The sequence below is a fragment of the Calidris pugnax genome, unplaced genomic scaffold, assembly GCF_001431845.1.
Source record: "Calidris pugnax isolate Ruff unplaced genomic scaffold, ASM143184v1 scaffold18, whole genome shotgun sequence".
Classification (NCBI taxonomy): domain Eukaryota; kingdom Metazoa; phylum Chordata; class Aves; order Charadriiformes; family Scolopacidae; genus Calidris; species Calidris pugnax.
This window is the reverse complement of record NW_015090812.1, coordinates 16,883,454-16,905,465: the sequence shown is the minus strand read 5'-3', so window position 1 is coordinate 16,905,465 and position 22,012 is coordinate 16,883,454. Positions and strand designations below refer to the sequence as shown.

The window sequence follows — 22,012 nt, the reverse complement described above, 5'->3', positions numbered from 1 at the left end:
CTCAGCGTAGCAGCACTGTCTTGGGGCAGTTGTAACCTTTATGCCTCAAGGTAAACGTACATGGAACTGAACAAGGGCTTGCTCAGAATCTACAGTAAAGTGCTAGCTAAAATTAAAAATATTTTTTTCTTTCAAAGTGAAAGTCAGAAGCAGACTGATATAAATTCCAGGCTTAAGTTTTTCTCAGCGAATCATACCTATTACTCAGTCTTTTTTAAGTTTGTCTTTTGGTGAGGTCTTGTCCCTTCTTTGCATATTTATCAAGTAAAATGTTTTCCATAATGCCAAAAAACCAACGTAATCTCTATCCAGATTACATCACGCATTCTTATGAATTTGACACCAGACACTCTCTGATCACAATGGGTATTTTTTTCCTATTGCATACTTAGAAAAATGCATAGAAAAATTCTGCATTAAAGATCTTCCTCATTCTAAATTGTTGCTTTTACAAGTTACACTAAACATAACTTCCCAGTACAAGGTAAGGCAGGAAAAGTCAAGCATCACCTAAATAAACTCTACCGCACAATGAAGCTTCCAGGGAAAAGCTGCACGGGCTTCTGTGTGTCAAGGGCAATCATCATATTTATCCTGATTATCATGAAGGAACTACATAGCAATAAACTAATTAAGTGCAGAGTTCCCTTTTGGTGTCCAATTACAGAAACAAGACAAAGGAATAAACTCTGTTTTTAGAATGGAATTGCTCCGTAGCAGCCCTGCTAAGTCTTGCTTCAGCCTTAAGCAGTGCTGGCATTTGCTGCTGACTAAGCACTGTCAGTTCCAGCTTTCTTCTCCAGTCTCAAAGGACACTGTCCTATGAACTGAGAACTATGCAATAAATCACATTATGGAATCATTAACAATTACTAGTGAATTAGTTTTAAATTGCATTTTATAACCAGTTAGTGACAGAAGCAAGTCTAAACACATTCAGTATAAACACCGCAACTCTTTTAAATCAAATGACTACTGAAAGCCAAAAATTAAGTTTTTAATTATTAAAATACATTTTAAAGTCCAAATCAGTAACAATTAGAGGCTGTTTAAAAATAACTTTGACACAAGTTTGAAGACCACCCCTTTTCTTAGATGTAGCAAGATGAACAGGCTATAGCTCAGACACCGTTGTGTTCTGTCACCATCATTCTTAGAGTACTGCTCCAGGCATTGGGTCTACTGGAAAAATGTCAGCAGCAGTCTTCTTAACACTCCAGGCTAATAGGCTTTTTTTGTTACCCCTCTCCTCAATTCCTGTAGACAAATTTTGGCTGGAAATTTCCAAAGCAAGAAAAAGCAAAACCAATCCAAATTCCTTTCTGCTGCTTGTGAATAGACAGGTTTCACATAATCCACATTTTATCTAGTTTTCATGCGTACCTTGAACAACTGCTATTATAGTCGGCTTCTCCACAGGACTTCAAAATTCTTATTCATAGGAAGGAAATGAAAAAGCAGAAGTGCAAGAAGTACAATTAATACTAAATTTCATTTTTCATTTAAAAAAAGTTCCAACAATTGAAGGTGTTCTTTTGTTCTCTGTGCCACTATTTCAGGTAGTAGGACATGTTAAGATGATCACCGTATTCTGTGGGGAACAAAAGAGAATGATCAGTAATGTTAATACACTAATTAAATACTATAATGCTATCTATGTTCATTGAATCAGTTGAACATGATCAGCATAAGTAAAGCGCTTAAACTTTTCAGCCTACCCAGAATGCAAAATATAATCTCAGTATCATGCAAAAAAGTACACAGCTTCTAGCTCGATTTTATATCACAAAGACTGAACATAACCATTTCATTTTAATAATAAAAAACCCCGCAGAGACTTAGCCACACAGTTTTTTTTTTTTATAAATTGTAGTAGAACTTGAGTAAAAATTCCTCCCAAAATTGCAGCAAACCAACTATACATTCTCAAAAGATTAAAGTGATAAGTAAGAAGCTGGCATTTACTGTAAGTGAAAAAATGATGACACTCATTTCCATACTATATATATTTCTTTACTTTAAAATGTACTTCACACATTTTCTACTCTGGCTGATACAATCTGTAGTTACTGTACATACTTACAAAATGCTGAAAATTAAACCCATTGTTAACTGGTTTAGTTTTATGACATACAAAATAGCTTAAAATTGACTGACCATTCAAGTAGGCAGTCCTTTCCAAATATTCTTGTTAAACTTTCCAGATCTTCATTTTTGAAATGCAGTTCTTCCAGCAACGTAGTCAGGAACTGTGTATACACTGGGCTTGTCTGAGTGTTCTTGAAAACTGGAGAAGTTTGTGACAATCTGGGAAAAAAAAACCCAAACAAACATATTTGATACAGAAAAGCAACTTTTCAACATCAGATGTAAAAAAGCAAAGCTTATGAGTTCAAACAACTCTACTGAAGAAAGTCAGTTTATAATGTCACAATAGATTCATTACGGTATATAAGACTGTGCGTATCATATATAATATGACCTGTACTGAATTATGAATTTTTATTAAGATGTAGTGAAACTACAAAAAAATCTAATTAGAAAAAAATGGGCTAGTAGTTTGTATGCCTCTCATCAGTTGCAAAGTGATGTTATATAATGTAGACAAAATTCAGAACAGTGTAAAATGTTATATAATTATACATAAAAAAGGAAAGATATCAGTCATTATTTTCTTCTTTGTCAAAAAGCTCCTAATCATTCTTACATACAACATTCATGTAAAAGTGGTACAATTCTTTGCATGAGTAAAATATAAGAGCTATAAAATTCTATCTTAAAGTTACCAAGAGGAATATTTTAACTATAAATTATTAACAGGGCTTCTTGACAGAAGTTGTACTTAATTGGGAAGTCACACATCTTCAAACTCCATAAAGACACGCAAGAGGGTCACTTGGATGGTTCTCCCCCTGTTCTGTATGCCATAAAATACACTGTATGTTAAAATAGCAAGTGCATTTTGCTTTAAACTGAGAATTCACCAAACACATAGAAGCCTCTCCTAGATGCATTTTGGGTTAATTTTACTTGACGCACATGGGCACGTGAGACACCAATTAAATTCTCAAACTGAGGCGCAATCTGAGTAATCAGAGCAATGTGATTCCTTAGTTCTGACAGTCTGTACATTAAAACAGTTTAAATTATATTTCTTAGACACTGAGGCCTATTAAAAAATAGGCCTCAAGAAAGCCAAACAAAACAGGAACAAAGCTTCATTTAATCTTGAGAAGTTTTTATATGGGATACTAAACTTCAGTTTTAAAGCTGATACTACATCAAAGGTTTGCTACACTGAAACTATTTTTTGTTTTGGTAACAAAATTAAATGCTCAAGTCTCGAAGTGCCTGCAGTCTTACAGTGCTTCAGAAAAATAAGAGAATGAAAGGGGGGAAGGAAATTATATTTCAGAATTCAGCTCATGAATTTTAGCTTTTAAGCAATACCTGGCCTTTCCAAATTTGCTATTAAGCATCAACATTTTCCAGGATTTTTTTTTATTTGGGCCTGATTTTCGGAACTGAGTAGATGGAGTTCTTTCAGTTTCCACTGATTTTAGAAATTACAATTTGCATGAGAACAATGGAAATAAACAGGGCATTAGTGCACATCCCCAAAGAGACTGTTTTTTGTCCTCTGAAATCACTGGAACTGCAAGGCACCCATCACTGTTATACTGCATTTAGTTCCAGAATCAACAAGAAAAGCAACAGAAGGTGTAATCTTTGAAGGATCCAAAACCAAACATGCAAAGTGCTGCTAAAATACATACGTTCTGTACGGAGATTAGGGGAAATGTTGAGCTGTTGATTTTCGCTTGTGCTTTAATTTTATCTGAATCTATTTTTATCCTAAAGTCCTTTCACTTACTCATAATTCTATTGCAAAATATTGCAAAGGTAGTAATAGATGAATCGACTTCCTAAGCACAATTTAAAAAAACAAAAAATCTTTAATGAACAAAATCAAGTATTAAAGCTTATGTAGAATGTTAAATAACTTCAACAGCAAACATTACTGACAAGATCACTTAACAACAGCTCATATCCCAGCAGCAGTTAATTCATCTCGAATACTGTATTTAGATAAATAGTACTGTTGACACCATATAGGAAAGAGTTACTTTAAAATATATTTGGGAAATGATATATTTTTAATAAGAAACTCATGGTAGTCTATAGCTTCCTAAAACCTTCACAGCTCAGAGAGCCTTTAAGTGAGTAACAACTGAGAGCGATCATCCTGCAGTCACTGGTATAAAGACCATCTGCACTTGAAGAAAGCTGCATATAAAAGAATTAAGCAAAGACAGCGATAGAACACAAACAAAGGATCGTCCAAGACACAGTAAATAGAGTCCCTTAATACAAAAATAAATTTACCCCAAAAAATTATGATTAATAGACTTTTAATGAGTTAAATTACTTTCCACTTCTTTTTAGATTCCATTTCAGTATGTACATTTAGTTAAATATTTTAACTATGAAGCACTGACACGGCGAGAAGGACTTTTAAGAGATGCTCGGACGCGGTGTGGAAAGAAACAGACACGCACAAACGCTGCTAATTAAACCCTCCCACCAGAGAGAGGTATTCACGGGTGCATTTGTGATTTTTGGACAGAGTCCACTCGGTTTTGTCATGCACTTCACGACAGGCAGGACGGAGTTGTTTCTCTCCTGGTGAGAAGTACAGCGGTTACTGTTGAATCTGGTCAGAGAGCCTCTGCATGGGGCTGACGACCCGGGGGCCGATTTTTGCATTATGAGGCTCTATCAGCAGGGGAGCAGAGGAAGTGCTGATAGACCATCAGGGTGACCATTTCAGAGCGTGTGTCTGGAGACAAGGATAGTGGCAGAAAGCCCTGGAGATGCATTATGACTAGTCTTCAATTCACCCTTCTCGGGATTAAGCAGATATATGTGAAAAGAGACTGGTGGCATGAACAGTCATGACTTCCTGAGAGCTGGTGCCAGGCCGCTGTAACGTTGCAAAAGGCTCTTCACAATGTTGTAGATTTACACGCATTTTTAGCTGCGTGCCTTGGGCTTAAGAGGACATCAACAAGGGCATTACTCTTCCAAAAGAGTATAAAACTTGTGCAGTTTTGAGTAATATTCTAAAACTAAAATCTTTATACTGTTGAAGCTCATACACTAAGCAGTCTATTTTTTATATATATATATATTTGTTTAATTATTTTTGGAACAACAGTCTGTGATATTACATAGTTTCATGTGTTACAAATGTTACACTTTAGCTGTGGATCAATTTTTTTTCCTTACCTGAACTTTGTTTAAAAACTAATTAAGCTACTAATTATCCTATAAGCAAGAGTCTAAATCAAAAAGAAACTTTAGAGAGGCATGTCATACATCTATGAATATATACACACACACTTTAATTTTGGAAAACTGTCATTTTGGCATTCAAATGATGCTTTAACTTGTCATTTGAAAAGCAATTATTGGCAAGTACTTTTCTACTTTTAAGTGGCCATTGAAACAGAAGCAGAAGCTTTTGTCTGCAAAAGGAGTAAGCACAAGTTGCTTGTCTGCACTGCAAACCAGTTCCATGCTCTGAGTAACAGTGGTCCAATGTATATTCGAGGTACTGCACAACAGACCATTAAGGGCATGACATGCTAATAGCATTAAAACATAATTGTATGCAAATAAGCCAGAGCAGTACTTAGAATCAATTATCTTCAAGTAATTGAATGCTGCAATGACCCTATCTCTGAAGAAACTATCACGACTAATTCAATTTAATGATAAACAGGATTTCAGTGCAAGGATCAAGGAATTGCCTCGAAACTCTGCAGCACCTTCAAAAGACATCAGATATAAAGAGGAAGTAGGATCCTCGGGACCACTATAATAACAACTGGCTACTGCAACAATGAAAAGAAAAATATAAATTCCGATTTTCTGTTACTTCTTTCACATGTTGCAACATCAACGTGGAACAAACTTTTGTGAATAAAGTCAAATAAAAATAAGAACAGCTAAAGGATTAAGTGATTTTAAAACTATCACCTACAGAAGCACCCAAAGATAATCGTTACTGTCCAAGATTATACACCCATGCTTCAAAGGCTGCCTTCAGCACACCCGTTAAAAGGAAACATTCATGTTCAGTTCATGGAAAAGTAGTGCAGTATATATCAGACTTCATGAAACAGTGTCGTTTCCTGCACACCCACTTACACCATATGGTAATCAGGTCTTTGTGAAGTTTAAAAAGTGTTAAAAATGTAAAACTATATCTGATTGATAAAAATTCGTACTTGCTGGCTATTCCACATATGTTACATGTTCAAGAAAAAAAAGTGAAATTCATGTTAAGACTAAGCTGTTATTATTGAGCTATTAAACAACATCTGGCTACCACAAAACGTTTATGTAGTTTCAGTGCTTCAACTCAAGACCCAAGCTTTCTATAGATTAGTCGCCTTACAAAAACATTTGACATAGTATATTTAGGAGTTTAACCTAAGTTAAAATATTTTTAGAAGTCTGTCACATTACACGTGTAAGTAAATTTCATTACGTGATATAGTAGTGTGTGCAACTTGTTCTTAGGTCTATGCATACCTTAACCAAGACAGCTGAATACATTCAGAACAGATGATGGTGCAGTAGTGTTTTTATGTAGTTAAAAGCTCTAATTGGCACTTCCTATCCAAAGACATGAATATCCTTTCTAAAAAGAAAAGCAATTGTACAGTAACATCCTTCCCTCAGATACTGGACCTCAGGGAAACCTCTCTGGACTTTTTGTTTAAGATGAATTCTGTGATCCCCTTTGAAAAATGTTAAATTTTCAATGCCAGCACAGTGATATCAGCCGCTTATAGCTCTCTGAAATACATGCCTGAAAATGGGGCTAAGAACACACCTACCCAAGAGCCGAGTTCCTTTCCATTCCGCAAAATCGGTCACTTAAAATTACACTGAAAGGGTCGAGAATTTGAGGGTACATAAATTTACCCAATATAATGCAAAGCACTTGTATACTCATGAAGAAAAACCATATGCTTATTCTCAAAAAAATAACATTAAGCTCCTCCTAGAAAAGGAATAGTATTGCCAGTCTTCCTAGCTTTTTCTAACGGCAGAAGCTTAGAAAAACAGAAAAGCTGCTGATTGTGGCAGAAGCCATTGATCTGAACACAATTATTTCAGTGCCTTACCTTGTTCGGGATGCTTGGAACTCAAAGGAGAACAGAGTTATAAAGCTGAATGACAGAACAGGCGAGCACCACCTGTCTTCCAGGATATAAGCATTTTGGCAGTTACAGGCATTTAAGCACTGTGAATAACACTGTTAACATAATCATCAAAACACAGAAGGGTTTTTTTTTTTTTAATTCTCTCAGTTTCTTTCTACCTTTTGTTTTAGACTTATTTTTTTAAGATCATCATAACCGGGATGATTGATAACTACTCTTCTATCAGAATGAGAGAGTTGCACTACTGATCACAAAAGTTTCTTGAACACTCATTTCAGAACGTGGCAACGAGCTGGCAGCAACTTTAGGCAGCACTTTTTTCTTTTTTCTTTTTCCTTTCCCAACAGACCCACAGAGACAGAGACACTGCAGATGTGCTACAGGCAGGGAGCCGACAAGCCTCTGATGGAGGTGCCGTCAGAAGACTCTTGCTAAGGGTCCCTACCTGCAAGGAAGTCCAGTGTGTTTTTTCTGGTTTTGGACAGTCCCAACTTGGACTCTGGCTACGAGCAATCCCGTCCTCTCATCCCACAAGCGTTTTGGCTGAAGGTCTGGGAACAGGGACTACGTACACTTAGCAAAGACTGAAAGTGCTTACCCGCCTCCAACATCAGTTTGGGTGATTTCACACAGCTATTAAAGGTTCCGAGAGATCAATCAGCCATTCCAGCACCCTGCCCTTAGCACTACACTAAAGCCTGTTTGCTCCATTGCTGTGACAAAGTCACGTCACATTGTTAACAGGGACTGATTTAGGAGAAACAATGCTAAAAAACCATGTAGAAACGTAACCATGCAGGAGACAGACGCTCTGAGGAGTGCCACTGATCACTGCCTGCCAACTACTACAGTAAAGCATTAAACAGAACCCCACCTCTTCTAGAAACACTTAGAAAGTGTTTCTTAGAAAGAAACAACAGAAAACCACTTCATTCTAAAAGTCTTCCAGGGTATTGCAAATATTTAGACAAATGACAAATATTTTAAAGGAAACTCTACATCACGGTGTGTTGCTGGGATTTGGCAAGCACTGGTGCTCTTTCTGTGTGTGTGATCAAGTGGCTCTGAAAGCAGAGGAGTTTATCGAAGTCTAAGCCTTTAATTGAGAAGCAGGGAATACCACCATCATGGGGGTCACAGATAATGGAAATTAATTTGGAAGTCTGTCAAATTTTCACTCAAAACTCACACTCGCAAAACCACTACAAGTCAATTCCAGACTTGGAAAAATGAAGTAACGAATGTAGGACAGCCCATGTTTATGAATAATTAATTGGTACTTAGAAGAATTAAGTTACAACACCATAAAACCACAAGATTTTCAGCTTTCCCCCTCCACATTTTTTTTTTAAACATTTGGGACAGTACTACCTAAATATCAATTGCTTTTGAGATTTACAAGAAGTATTAACACACTCTTCTTCTAAGCTCTGTACTGAGTTTTGAGTTGAAATCATGAGGGAAATCATCTCCGATTGCTTCTACAAGGTATAAAGGACCGGAACGGTACCGCACAGCTCAAACCAGGCTGTACACAGCCACGTCTGCTGACAGGAGAGGGGCTGTTTTTCAGACAGACCCTGTGGAAGCCTGGTGAACAGGGTCCCAGAACAAGCCCTTCTGCACTGGGCAGGTGGGCAGCCAACCTCAGCGTATCATACCACCTCCTGGACCGCAGGCAGGTTACAGGACAGCACCAGAGAGGATGCCAGGACTTACTCAGAGAGGAGCCCCTAAAGTGGTTTTAGCCATACAAGGTACTTTAATTTCATCAACAGCCCAAGACTCCTTCAGCAGCTGTCTACGTTCTAGATTTCCTACTCCCTGCATTGCAAGTAGAAAAAAAGCACAAAACCTCGTCCGCAGATTTAAATAAACATTTGAGCAGATTTATAAAAACTAAATAAATCAGTATAATACAGCAGGTCATTGTCAGTAATAGCTCACCTCCTTTAGTGCTAAAAATCCTCCAGAAATACACAAAACCGCGTTAAATAAATGAACAGAGACAACCATACCATTATAAGGACTAGAGTGTTTTGGGTTTGTGTTTTATTGGTTTTTTGTGGGTTTTCTAAAATACTTCAAATATATTTGTACTACTCGTTACAGATTTGATGGGCTTAGCAATGCAGTAAAAATGTTATTAATCAGAAATGCCATTCTTTTAATACAGCAGTTTTATAGAGTGGTCTTAGATTCCATTTTAATTATGTTCCTATGAAGGAAGTGCCCAACGCAACTGATTAAACAAAAGCAATTGTTTTGTTTCAGACAAATGGCTAGACTGAGTCAATACAACAAGTGTTACAGGCCAGCAATAAAACTCATTGAAATAGATGTGCACTGCAGCCCGTAGACCATCTGCCTGTACACACAACTGGAGTGTCGCCAAGGTGTCAGTCACTTAACAACAGCGCTTCGGTTGATGGGGTGAACTGAAACACTCGGGATTACCCGTTTCCTCGTCCCCACTGAAAGGTGCTCAGAGTAAGTGAAGGCACCACTGCAGTTCTGAATGTTCTGCACAACACACGGAGTGCTTGCTTAATTTGAGGCAGAGTCCCTCACACACCTCTGTATCACTGGATACACTACATGTGTCTGGGGACAGCAATTTTGTTAGTTAAGTCTCTTAAATCACAGCAGGGATTTCCACAGACCTTCAAGTATAATGCATGCAGCAGGGAGAAGTTAGTATCAGACATGAAGCTTATCTGAAGCACAACGTGAGTGTAGTTGTAAATTAAAGATGCAACAGCAGAGAGCTTAAAAAAATTATAACCTTTGGTATAATTAAGTGGTTAGACAATCATACTGTTTTAATATACACTCAGAAATTAGAAAACTTTCCAGCCTCAACTTATGTAATTTATCTGTTACAGTTCACAGTTTCAGATAAAAAAAACCCCACTTGTTTCTTGCAACTTTAGTTTGAGCATGATTTAAAAAGCTCAACATTTAAAAAAAACACCACACCTTAAAAGCAAAAGACTCTCTCTAGAGTGAACATTTTCCATTAGAACACATTAATATTTGACAGACAATCTTGGACTGGAAGCATCTAACTTACAAACAAGATACAGAAGTATTAAATATATCCCTGGAAATACATCTTCTTTTAAATTAAACTGTACTAGTGCTGAAAAAAAAGTAATTACGATCAGTGTTACTTGCAGCTCTGAAATTAAAGCAACCGCTAATTTGGTTCTCTTTTAGCATATACTGTTGGTCAAAGAGGGAAGTCAGCATTCAGGGGCAGTTACCTTTAATCTCCCCAAATTTATTCCTATATTCTATCTTCTTAATGAAAAATAAAACACTCTAAAGCCCACAGTGTTGAATTATAACAACTGACAGAAATAAACAATCCAATTTTCTTACTGAGGGGGAAAAAAGCTACTTCTGGTCTAGTTTTAAATATAGCCTGAAGATCCTATTCTCATCATAAATACAAGAATTTTGTAGCTAAAGTGCAACTTATATTTTATTCATTATTTAACTTCCTTTCATTATTGTGTACTGACTTGTCCACAGAATCCAGCACAGACACTTTAATCCTCTGAGGGCAACAGAAACTAAATTATTAATGGTTTAAAATTTTTGTCCACTGCACTTCAATCAATGCTACAAACACTGATTCAAAATCAACGACTGGAATTCCTACATAACCCAAGTATACAGTATAACTTAAGGTTCATTCAAAAGTTAACTTTCTTAATTATTTCCACTGCCTTCATTTTTTCCTATGCAGCTTCCACAAGTTGGTTCAAGAAAAATGTTCTTTGATACAAGTTCATGTATAAAAGAAGAAAAAAAAAATATTTTGTGCAAGTATAAAGTTCACCTTCCACACACCCTTTTCATACAGTTGGTGTCCAGACACAAGTCAACTTCCATTCCCTTTTAATGGGCCCAAAATTGGCTTGTGGTGCAGGTGGATGGATACAACTAACAGTAAAAGGCAAGCACGCCTACAGTGAGTAGGGTTTATTACTAACTACTGAAAGAGAGACAATGGATTTGCTGCTTTTTTTTTTTTCTCTCCTTGCTTGCTTTCTCCCCCTCCCCACCTCCAATCAGTTACTTCTACCCAAACGGGCAACTGGCAACTCAGAGACCAATCTGAGGTGCACCTAAAGCTGCCCCATCCCAAACCCCCCAGCTTGGGAGGGTGGGCAGGGAGTGGGGTCAGCCGCGTTCCCGTGCGTCGTGTCGTGCTCCTCTCACACGGGCTTTGGAGCTGAGTGAACATTTGAAAAACCCTTTGCTGGTTCTACTCGAATGCACCATATGAGTATTCGTTTTGTTTTCTATTAGGCTGCCTAAGGGAGTATTTTGAAAGGCACCCCAATGTTTTAACTGTACTATACGGGGGAGACGCGTTGAGGAAACAGCCTTCCAGCTACCTTATCAGGTACAGAAACTGTTTATTTAAAATGGATTTAACAAAATGCAAATGTTCTGGATCTTTCTTTTTTTTTTTTTTTTTTACCCTAACGATCAAACTATTTGCATGAATAGCAGGATGTATTGCTTATGCCAGTTTTTTCCTCTCCCCTGAAAGTTCAGGATCACTCCATCAGCTGCCAGCTGTTATTTATAACAGCCAGCTGCATAGCTTCAAAGATCCTACAATCAAAAGATTTTATAATAATGTTGCATTGATACTGCAAGATACAGAAAAGGAAAAAACTCAACTAAATTCAGATTGCCCTCAAAATACTACCTTCTGTAAGATAGAAGAACTTTGATTTTTAATGAAGAATGAGTAAAACACTTTCTTATATAAAAAAATTAATTCAATTTACATCATTATGTCAGTAATTAATTTTACAGGCAAAATAAAATTCTAGTGCAAAGGAACACCCAAAATAAGTCTGAAAATACATAATGTGTAAAGAAACTATGGTGAGAAATTTCATCAAATGTAATAATTTAGTATAGCCATTTGGTGCTATTTGTGTCAGCTCTGTACACTGAAGATAGCATGCCTTAGAATGTACACTGTATATCCAAATAACTAAAAAGACTAAATTTAAAATGCCTCAAAAATTAAATATCTGAAGCTCTTGGTTCATGTAACTCATACTATTTTACCACAACACAATTAATTATATAATACATTTCTTCTCAGAAAGTAACTAGAAAATGGCATTTCTCACTATTCCCGTATTTCAGTTCCCTGTGGGCAACCAGTAGCACATAAATACGGTAGCAACAATTTCTGTTCAGCTGACAGAAAATTCACAAGCCTATTGCTTTGTACAATTATTTTAAGCATCAACACAGTTTCTTCTCACACAGTATCGCTTCTATAACGTGCCTTTGAGCAAGTTTCCTGACCTTAGATACGCACACATAAAATAAAGTCAGTTCCCTCAGCAATTGTCCGGGAAAGGATCTCCACATTCCAGAACATTCAGCAGGTGGAAAATGACGTCACAATCTCTGCAAGCACTTGGTAGCGTTATGCTGATCCTGTAACACCAAGCACTTGGCTTCATCAAGTACTTGGGGATCCCTGGCTTTGACCCAGGCTTAGCCCATCTAGTGAGAAAGACGACGGCCAACACTACGGAAATACTCTGGTGTCACAACGCCAGGGACAACATTTTAGGGACCCGTGACTCCTTCAAAGCTCTAGCAACGATACGTAATGGTTCTATTTGCCTCCTGTTACAATGATATTTAGGAACTCTATTTTCAAACACTTATTTGACTACCAAGACTGCCATCAACACAAATGTCATACAGGTCTGCCGAAAACCAATTACCTGGGCAATCATATGCAAAACAGAGTTTCCGCATTTCCTTAAGAGTGGATTAGAAAAACCTCTAGCAAGACAAGAAGAGCACGGTACCCACCTTTACATTGCCACATTCCAAGTTTTTACTACAGCATTAGTTCACAGACATGAAACATCAGAACTTCTACAATACTGTGTGTCATTTGATGCACTTACATTCATACAGGGATTTGTCCCAAAAGGTTTCAATTTAGGTCACTTATCTGCATAAAGCCAAGGCAAAAACACGTTCACATTATAAACCCAGAAGAAATCACTATCAGCTGTTTCTCTCCAAAAAATCCAAGTTTCTTAGGTACACATTTCAAGGACAGGCCTTGTTTAAAGAGCTCCTTTTGTTTGAAGTCTGTTTCCTGCTAACCAGCTGACAGATCAAAGGTACTTCTCAGTCCTACCATTTGTTCCCATTTTTCCTTCTTTTTCAACTTAGTCAAAATTTTAAATTTAATAAATTTAAAATTTATTTTTAAATTCATCATTTCATCCCTTTCAGTTTTCTATTCCTTACTTTTTATATTCCACAAAGTTTTCCTGTGACACCTCTCAAATACTGGAATCTATGCCATTGAAGTCTTTGGGTTACTTCACTACATGAAATTAAGCACAGGTATAAGTCTCTGTAAGATTAAAAAATGCTAAGATGCAAGCTTTTGAGAGCCTGAACCTTTTAAGAACTTTGTAAAATATACACTGTTGTACAAATTATTGTGCACATACAGTGGGAAAATTCAATATTGAAAAGATGCCTTTATGTACAAACCTGGTACATTTTATGAATTAAACATTGTTTCATATACATCCATTTATGCAACTGCTGGACTTTTTTGCTGCCACAGACTGGTAATCTATTCCTATCAATTCATTATCTCAGTGATATGCAAAAAAATGCCAATAAAGATTAAATAAAATATATTGTCTTACAGTTAAAACAGCTTTAATTCAATATGCCTAGGTAAATAATTTGTTGATACTTGACTTTATAAAATGTACTCACCTGTAGTCAGTTACTATGGAAACAATGATCATAAAATTGATCATAGTTTAGTTTCACAACTTTCTAACACTGTAACTTGATTATCTGCCTTGCAGTCCAATATACAGATCAAACACCTGGAATAATGCAGCTGAGTAAAGAGACCTGCCAGGAATAGGCTTGCTTCCACTGTGTCCAAATTTTTTTATTTTTTTTTCCAGAAATTAAACATAAGAACCTCAATATTTTTCTACCTGCCTTTCCCAGTTTTGAAAACAAATGCCAGTGCAGTTTGGACATCTCAAAAGGGTCCAAATCCTCCAAGGATTCTTAAGCATCTTTTTCCCGGACATGCCAGCTCACAGTAGGTTTAAAAAAGAAAACAAACAAACAAACCACCTAAACCCTTTTCCTGTTTATTTTATTTCAGTATCTGTTACTGGCTTGATGACCTCCAGTAAATCACTTTTCAATTCTCAATCTCAATTTTACCATCTCTATAATGGAAGAACACTATTAATGCTGATTTGTGAAAGTACACTGACCTAAACGCATTCCTAGAAATCGAGTGCAAAGGAAGTTTGTATTAGGAAATGAAAACAAGTCTTCAGTTCATTAGTGTACTTCCCACTCTCAATTATTACATAAGAAATAATTTGCCTCTCCTCTGAATTAATTAGTTGTAATCTTCTCCTCTCCCCTCCAAATTCTTCATGCCTCCGAGTAATTTAGTTTATCCCTGGTCACTGTAGAATATTACAATGTTCTCCAACATAAGATTATCGGTATAAAAGCTAATAAAATGCATGTCTCTATTTCTGCCTAACTGACATAGATCTTTGACACATGACCTTCAAGTAGGTCTGTAGGCCACTGTTCTGGTCCAAGCAAATTATAACTTAACTCGGTTATTCAACTGATTTTGTTTTCTAACATATAATGCGTTCATAAAGCAAGATTTTTAAGCTCTTTTTAATAACTTTCAAGATTCCTCCTCCTTAAAAACCATTATACATTCATAGCAAAAATACTGTCCAGCGTGTCAGGACTGACACTTAAGGAATACAACACTTCTACTTTGGGCACAACTTATTGCAGTACTAAATAAGACTAAGACACACCACTTAGCCTAGTAGAGGTACTATTATGACTGCCTGCATAGAACCAAACAAATTAATCCAGAAGTCACGCTAAAAATTCTGCTGGTACAAAACACCAGGGAATCATATGCTAGAAAGCCATAGTAACCTTTCCAATGACGTGTACCTCTAAGTTTTTCTTGGTTCAGAAACAAGCCAAATCAACACTGATTTTCATCTTATGATGAAATTTCCTGTAAGTCAAAAACACTGCCTCTGTGTCATGTCCCCATTAATGTAGGCTGTTCTGTAGAAAGCTTACTAAGATAAAGTTAAAACTCCGAAAATAAGAGATGCAAGAGTGTGTCAAAGTCATGTTTTTCTTTTAACAGATGGGTAATGTTTCATGATAAAAAACTGTTTGCAGTTTGCAATGTATTAAGATTAATTATTAATAAGGAAGCAAGTATATTTTGATAGAGCTACAGTTTCAGGATTCAGTTGCAAAATTAACAGTTCAGTTTGCTCAGTGGGAGAAGTTAAAATACATTTAGTTTAAAACTAAGTTTAGGGTAACTGTTAACAGTGTGGATTACTCACATGTCGCAGCATTAGTTCAGAACTGCCTATATTACCCTGTAACTGTACAACTTATTCTGCCCTATGACACAACTTCCAATAAACAAAGCTGTATGCAGGGATTACAGAGGGAGGAAAAACATGACATTACAAAAGAAATCTTCTAAATATATTCCTTTTCAAGAAACATAGATTTAAAACAGTTCTCTCTGGACAATTTTTCCATCTGCTTGATCAGCATATACTTGTGGCATAGAGTTCAACAGGACATGAACTCTACTGACCGAGTTAGCTCCCCAAAGAGTCAACATGATAAAGCAGTCTTCTGAAATCTAGCATGCTATCTTTCAGAGGGTTGAAACAGAGGTTGCAACAAAAATCTCGTTTATTCACACAAAAGGCAAAAATGAAGTGGCAGAGGAAAGTACTTTCCCTACTACCATACTCTTAATTCAGAAATACATTTGGAATATAAAACTCCCAAGGGTGACTAAAGCAGAAGCTCCACAATTAGTCAGAACACCACCAAGAAAGACAATTTATAACTGGCAATGCCCTTTGCACACCAGCTCTGCACAGTTGGGCATGACTTCAGTCTGAATGCCCACACATACAGCTGCTGAGAACATGCAGATTTCTATCTCTTGGAGGGATTTCCAAGGCACTTGGCAGAAAGCCATGGCCCTGCTCTTCCCTCGCACTGAGCAGCAAAACTGGCAGATGTGGAGAAGACAGCTTTCTGAGCCAGCCCCCAACAACTCCATGCGACACAAGTCCAGGAGACAGCACGTGCTGAGGCTCCGCTCCTGCTGATGAGGTCAAGGACCAGAAGTGTAAAGGGGAACTAATTATCCTGGGCGCACCTCAGAGAGTTTGTGCATGAAGTTACAGAGCACACCCAAGTCTCCTGTTCAGAAGACTGTCCATGATAAATACTAGAACAGAAAAAGGCTGCAGCTCTGTGTGCTGCAATGCAATCCCCAGTGCCGCCTTCCCACCTCACAGCACTACCCAACACAGGGGGGCTTTTTGTGTAAGGAAACTAAGGTTTTTCTTCTATTTTCGCCCTTATGAATGATGAAGATATTTAATTAATTTTAAAGCAGGCATTTGAATCATGATCCGGTTAGCAACACTGCAAATTCCTCAAAATACTGTTTCTATATATATTTCCTAAGTAACACTGGAACATGCTGGGAGGAAGTAAAGTAATACTGATCTCCTCCACAATACGCCAAACAAGCAGATTTGATTTGCTTGCAAAGTGCTGATGAGTAAGAACTGCTTAACAGAAAACCTATTTGAGTTCACACTCACTAAATGACAACATAAAATTAAGAGAGAAAAAGAGAAGAATATACTTTTTAATTTAAGGTGTTAAGAAAAACTTGCCTTCTCTGTGTCACACAATAATATAACTATACAGATAGAGATCAAGAGCAGAGACAATACTATGACCACATTCAAACACTTTATAAAAAGAAAGACTTTTTTGATTTTTGGTCCTGCACACTTTGTTTCAAAATAGGAAATAATTATATTTCTAGCTTAACGATAAATTATTTTTCTCAGCTGAAACCTGGAACCAATCTTCTATCATCAGACTTGCTGAACAAAAGATCATCCAGCTGAATTGTATGTGATTTCTGTAGGAAAAAAAGTCACTCTGCAAGTCTGACTCATATCCAATATGTATTTGTACATTAGATCTGCACATTTCAGACATTTTCAGACAAGAACAGAGTAGTGATATCGCAAACATCTGAATTCCTCTTAAAATAATTTAGAAATGTCAGTGTTGAGCAATAGATGTGCTCTCGTGTGCAAAGAAGTAAAGACACGTATTTGAACCCAAGATTCTCCAGTTCCTGAACTGTTATCTCCAAGAGAGCAAACCTCTAGAGTACATCTCCACATGACACATTTATCTAAAGTGGCTGCACACATATAATGATGGCTTTTGTTTAGTGATCATGGTCATTTTGAGTTTGTTTGAATACTGCAGCCGAATGCTTATAAACTAATCCCAGAACATTTTGAAATGCTTCAAAGCTTTTAGCAGGGGAACCTCTTGTATAGGCTTTGTAGATGAAGCTGACCACAGTTCACTGGAACCAGCCAGCTCAGATAAGTAAGATGAAAGCAGACATTTCCTGAAAATATCTTGAAAGCTTTCCATTAGACTGTACCAGGGGTATACACTAAAAACAGCAAGTGCCCATGCTTGTACAGCAACCAATCTTCCCACTGCTTTCTCTATTCTTTTTTGAACTACTGTATTTGTATCTATTTATCTGCTTCATTTGGTATCTTGCAAAGTTATTTGGGGGGAAAAAAGATGCAGCTTCTGTATTTTAGTTTACAGTACATTATAAAGCAGCTACTACTATAAAAAAATCGGCTTAACATACTAAACGTGGCAACAGGAAGACACAGAAATCAACCACTGCCAAAATTACTACAAATGACAAATAAGTAAGAAATCTGATGTACAGATCATTTTAAAGAGCCACCCACTCCATGCTAGGCATGAATGCAATTATTTGAACATAATTCTCTGGCTGTCAAAGCGTACTCTAAGAAGGTCGAAGCAGCATTGCTGAATGTGCTGGTCAAAGATAGGAGTGCCTCAGGCTAGATTTTCAATAAAGGCTGAGACTGGCTCTTCATATTTTAGATGATAATTTGATTGAATAAATCCAGCTCTTCACTAGGAACAAGAAATGCTCCACTGTTGCGATCCCCAACATTTTATACTTCGAGAAAGACAGTCACACTCTCTAGTTTCAGGCACTTTATCTCAGAGCAATGAATTAGAAACCCAGGTTTCTTTAATAGTCAGTAGACTCAAGGGCACATAAGTGCTTTTAATATCTTCTTGAGGACCACCAGACTATAAAGGGATCTAATTAAAGCAGCAAAATTAGGTGTTACGACTACCCAACGTGCTGTATCCTACAAAGAGTTAATATGCACACTCCAGTGAAGAGAGGACAGCACTTTCATAACATAGTACAATGTATTAAGCAGTGATGACACTTAAATTCAGTACAGCAGTAACAGTCGTTCAGTACAGCAGGGTATCACAAAAAGGGTCAGGTCTCTCTGAAAGCGCGCTGTGAAGTTGGGTGCACCGCTCGAGCCCTCAGCACAGGCCAGCCATGTATGAGAAGGAAGTGGTGAGCCACAATATCGATGCACAAACGGGGTGCAAGCAAAGTCCAACAGTTGCTTCTTCAAACAAAACGACCCTGTCCCCTTCCAAACAAAACAAAAAATACTTGAGGTCTAAGTAGTTTCTTTTGAGGTATACCCTGAAATCCCATGATCGTTCTGCCTTCTGTAGTCTGTCTCCTGCACCCCTGTACTGTAATATGGTCTTTCATCCTCCTGCAAAAAGGAAGCACTATCGTCTTCCAAGGCGTTGCTTATGCTACTTCACTGTTTAGTTTCAGGACTGAAAAAGCCACCCTGTGTCTGTGACCAGGTCAAGACCCGTGAATACATATTCTGAAAATGTTCTCATCTTTTGGTGACAAAAGCTAGTAAAGAGCCACTCTGACTCAGGTCCCATACAACTTGGCAATCTAAATGACATTATACGTGCTACAACATGCATCATCTCTCCATATAGCTAAGGGAAAGCCAGAGAGGACTTAACAGAGTGCAATTCTTTTTACCAGCAATGTTAGTAAGATACGAAAGATTCCTTGGCAGACTGCAGAAGGTGAGAAAGGGCCTCAATCTGAGGACCTGTCCCAGGTTGCCCAGGTCCTCAGTAGCTTTTCCCTGCATATTTCTGGCTTCCACTAAATATTCAATTTTGATTAGAATTCCCCAATAGTTAAATGTTCTGTTTTAATCTTTCTGGAAATGATATAACGCTGATCATCTTCTTAGAGCAATCCTAACACTATTTCTACCCTATCCACATTCTTCCACATCTTATCCTAAGAGGGGGCTGAAAGAAGATGTTCAAAATCTGAAGATCATAAGCTTTCAAGAAACTTACAATAAACTGAAGACAACCAGAGTTTTATTCATTATTTCACTAGAATAATATTAGAAATAAAATCTACTCAATTTTAGCATCAAATGTAATTCATTTGTTTAGGGGCGGACCTCTAGAAAGCAAAAGTAAAAAGAGACTTGGTTCTCTGCTTCTACTGATGGCTACCACGATTGCCCGCTACTTGTACATTTTAAACCAACTGTAAAACAATCATTAGGTATGTAAACATTTAGAGCTCATCACATGCAGAGAGCGCAGCAACATATTTTAACTTCTGTTTAAAAGAGTCATCATTTCCTTAAATGTACAGAAACTACCTGAAAAATTCATAAGATCTGTTTCACAAATTACCAATTCAACCATAAGAATATATAGTAAAAATGACAAAAGATTTGTTCTTATAGTTGATAAAAAATTTATGCCAAGGCATTCAAGTAAAGTTACTTTCTGTGTTCTGATTTAATGAATCGTTTGAGCGGTATCTGGCTGGGTGACACAGATGTAAGGCTCGCTGAAGCCTACTCTAATGCCTGCTGGTACAGCCTTCCTTGGGACAGTGAAGCCAGAACAATGTGTCAGACTGCAGTAATATCAAGGCACCTAAGTGCAGTGCTGGGGATGCTATGAGGCTGGCCCACAACACTTCTTGACCTGTGAATGTCTGTAAGTATTTCTCTGTCCTACAGGCTCCAGTGACCCAGGAAACCCAAAAGAAGCAGCAGCAGTGCGGTAATAAACGGTCTCTGGAATAAGATTTTTGCAATCTTGTAATTCAAGCTGAAAGACGTACAAAGATTGCTTGATGGTTTAACCCTACTGAAAGGCAGGGCCTGACACTGTGTGAAACCACCAGTGATTTCTTAAAAGGTGAACTAATGTTAAATGTTTAATAGAAATTTGTGAGAGAACAGCCTGTTTTACACACTGCAAAGTTCGTATCTTTAACTTCAGAAACATACATGAATTTGGAAAATATAAATCAAGGAAGTCACTTGATGCATATGAGTACAGCTTTTATAGATCATGCCTCTGTGTAGAAGTTTACTGAAAGACATGATAATAAAAATCAAGCTTTCCATTAGGGAAACCTTTGGAAAGAATTTAATTCTACAGCAAGTAGAACACAACTAAAGAGAACTGTAAGCACTGTGGTATCATAATCTTAAGTAAAGCTAATCCTCATGAAAATAAAATACTGGGTCCCAGTATTCCTTTCAGAAATTTAAGAGTTGGTAAAAAAGCTTTCCCCTCTCAAAGAAGTTTGCCAGAATATTCATACAAGCATATTGAGAAGCACACCATACATTTATGGAAATAATTTTACTTTAATTGTGAAGTGAAAGTTTTTAAAAAATTAGAGGTAAAATGAGAAATGAAAAGTTTAACAGTTCCACCATATCCAAGTAATACAATACACACGACACTTTGTCCTACTGTCAGAGAGGGAAACAATGTCTTTCAGCAGCAAATGGAATAGAGTGAAGGACAGTCCTTCACCCCACCAGCCCTTTTTAAGAATCCCTAAAGCTCAACTTTTTTTAACATAACATTGTTTGTCCATTGTTAACATGTTGCAAGTGTGGCAATCCTGTTTTGTCAAGAAAACTTGTTTCATTAGTTCATGAAAAAATGATTCCCTAGTTATTTTAAAGAAATCTTTCCCTCCTTTTATCTGAAAAATTAAATCTTGTCTTGATAGGCTAGTTAAGACAGTTGTGCATAAGAATATTTGACATTAAAGGGTACTTACACAGACAACAAAACAATAGCAATTAGAGTCCACTCAGGCATTTTGTGAATAATATTTCTGTTTGTTAACCTGCAAAATAATAAAAAAAAGACATCAGAGTGCTTCACAGTAAAAGTACACAGATTTTAACTGCTGAATTTTGATTTTTCTTCCATTAAAAGACTTAATATGCTGAGTTACAACATAGCAATTACAACTGTATCTGAGCAATTCACTAACTCTCAGGCTTCCCTCTCGTCTTATCCTGTAATGGAGGAATTGCAGAATTCCAAATATGTATCTTTTTTCTACATGAAAGTGGGATGGGGAAGATAGAATGGAAGCTAATTCTTTGAATTAGCTCACAAATAGGCCTGGCTGCTCTGCGGGCTCATCTCTGGCTCGTACCCACTGGGAAATTCTCAGGAACTGCACATGCGTTTCTGAAAAGCTGGGCTTTCCTACACTTAGTTTCCCCCCTGTTGGCTTCAGATCCAGATTTTCTGTAAAAGCTAATGTTGCGTAAACAGACTGGGTTTTATAAGATACTGGAGACAATTCTCTGATGATTCTTCTTTTTAAAATGGAAACC

At 37.1% G+C, this 22,012-nt stretch overlaps 1 protein-coding gene across 2 annotated transcripts in view; it reads right to left on the bottom strand.

Annotated features, from left to right (window-relative positions):
• Positions 1 to 980: 980 nt before the first annotated feature.
• RPAP2 (RNA polymerase II associated protein 2) overlaps positions 981 to 22,012 on the bottom strand; it is a 37,405-nt gene continuing 16,373 nt past the window's right edge. The window contains exons 11-13 of one of the 2 annotated variants that reach the window (XM_014939394.1): positions 21,442 to 21,510; positions 2,158 to 2,307; positions 981 to 1,591 (exon numbers count right to left, since the gene is read on the bottom strand). In XM_014939394.1, the coding sequence (XP_014794880.1) occupies position 1,591; positions 2,158 to 2,307; positions 21,442 to 21,510 (220 nt within the window). In that variant the 3' untranslated portion in view covers positions 981 to 1,590. Of the gene's footprint in view, positions 1,592 to 2,123; positions 2,308 to 21,441; positions 21,511 to 22,012 lie in introns of those variants that run through there. The other variant, XM_014939393.1, reaches the window with a different exon arrangement.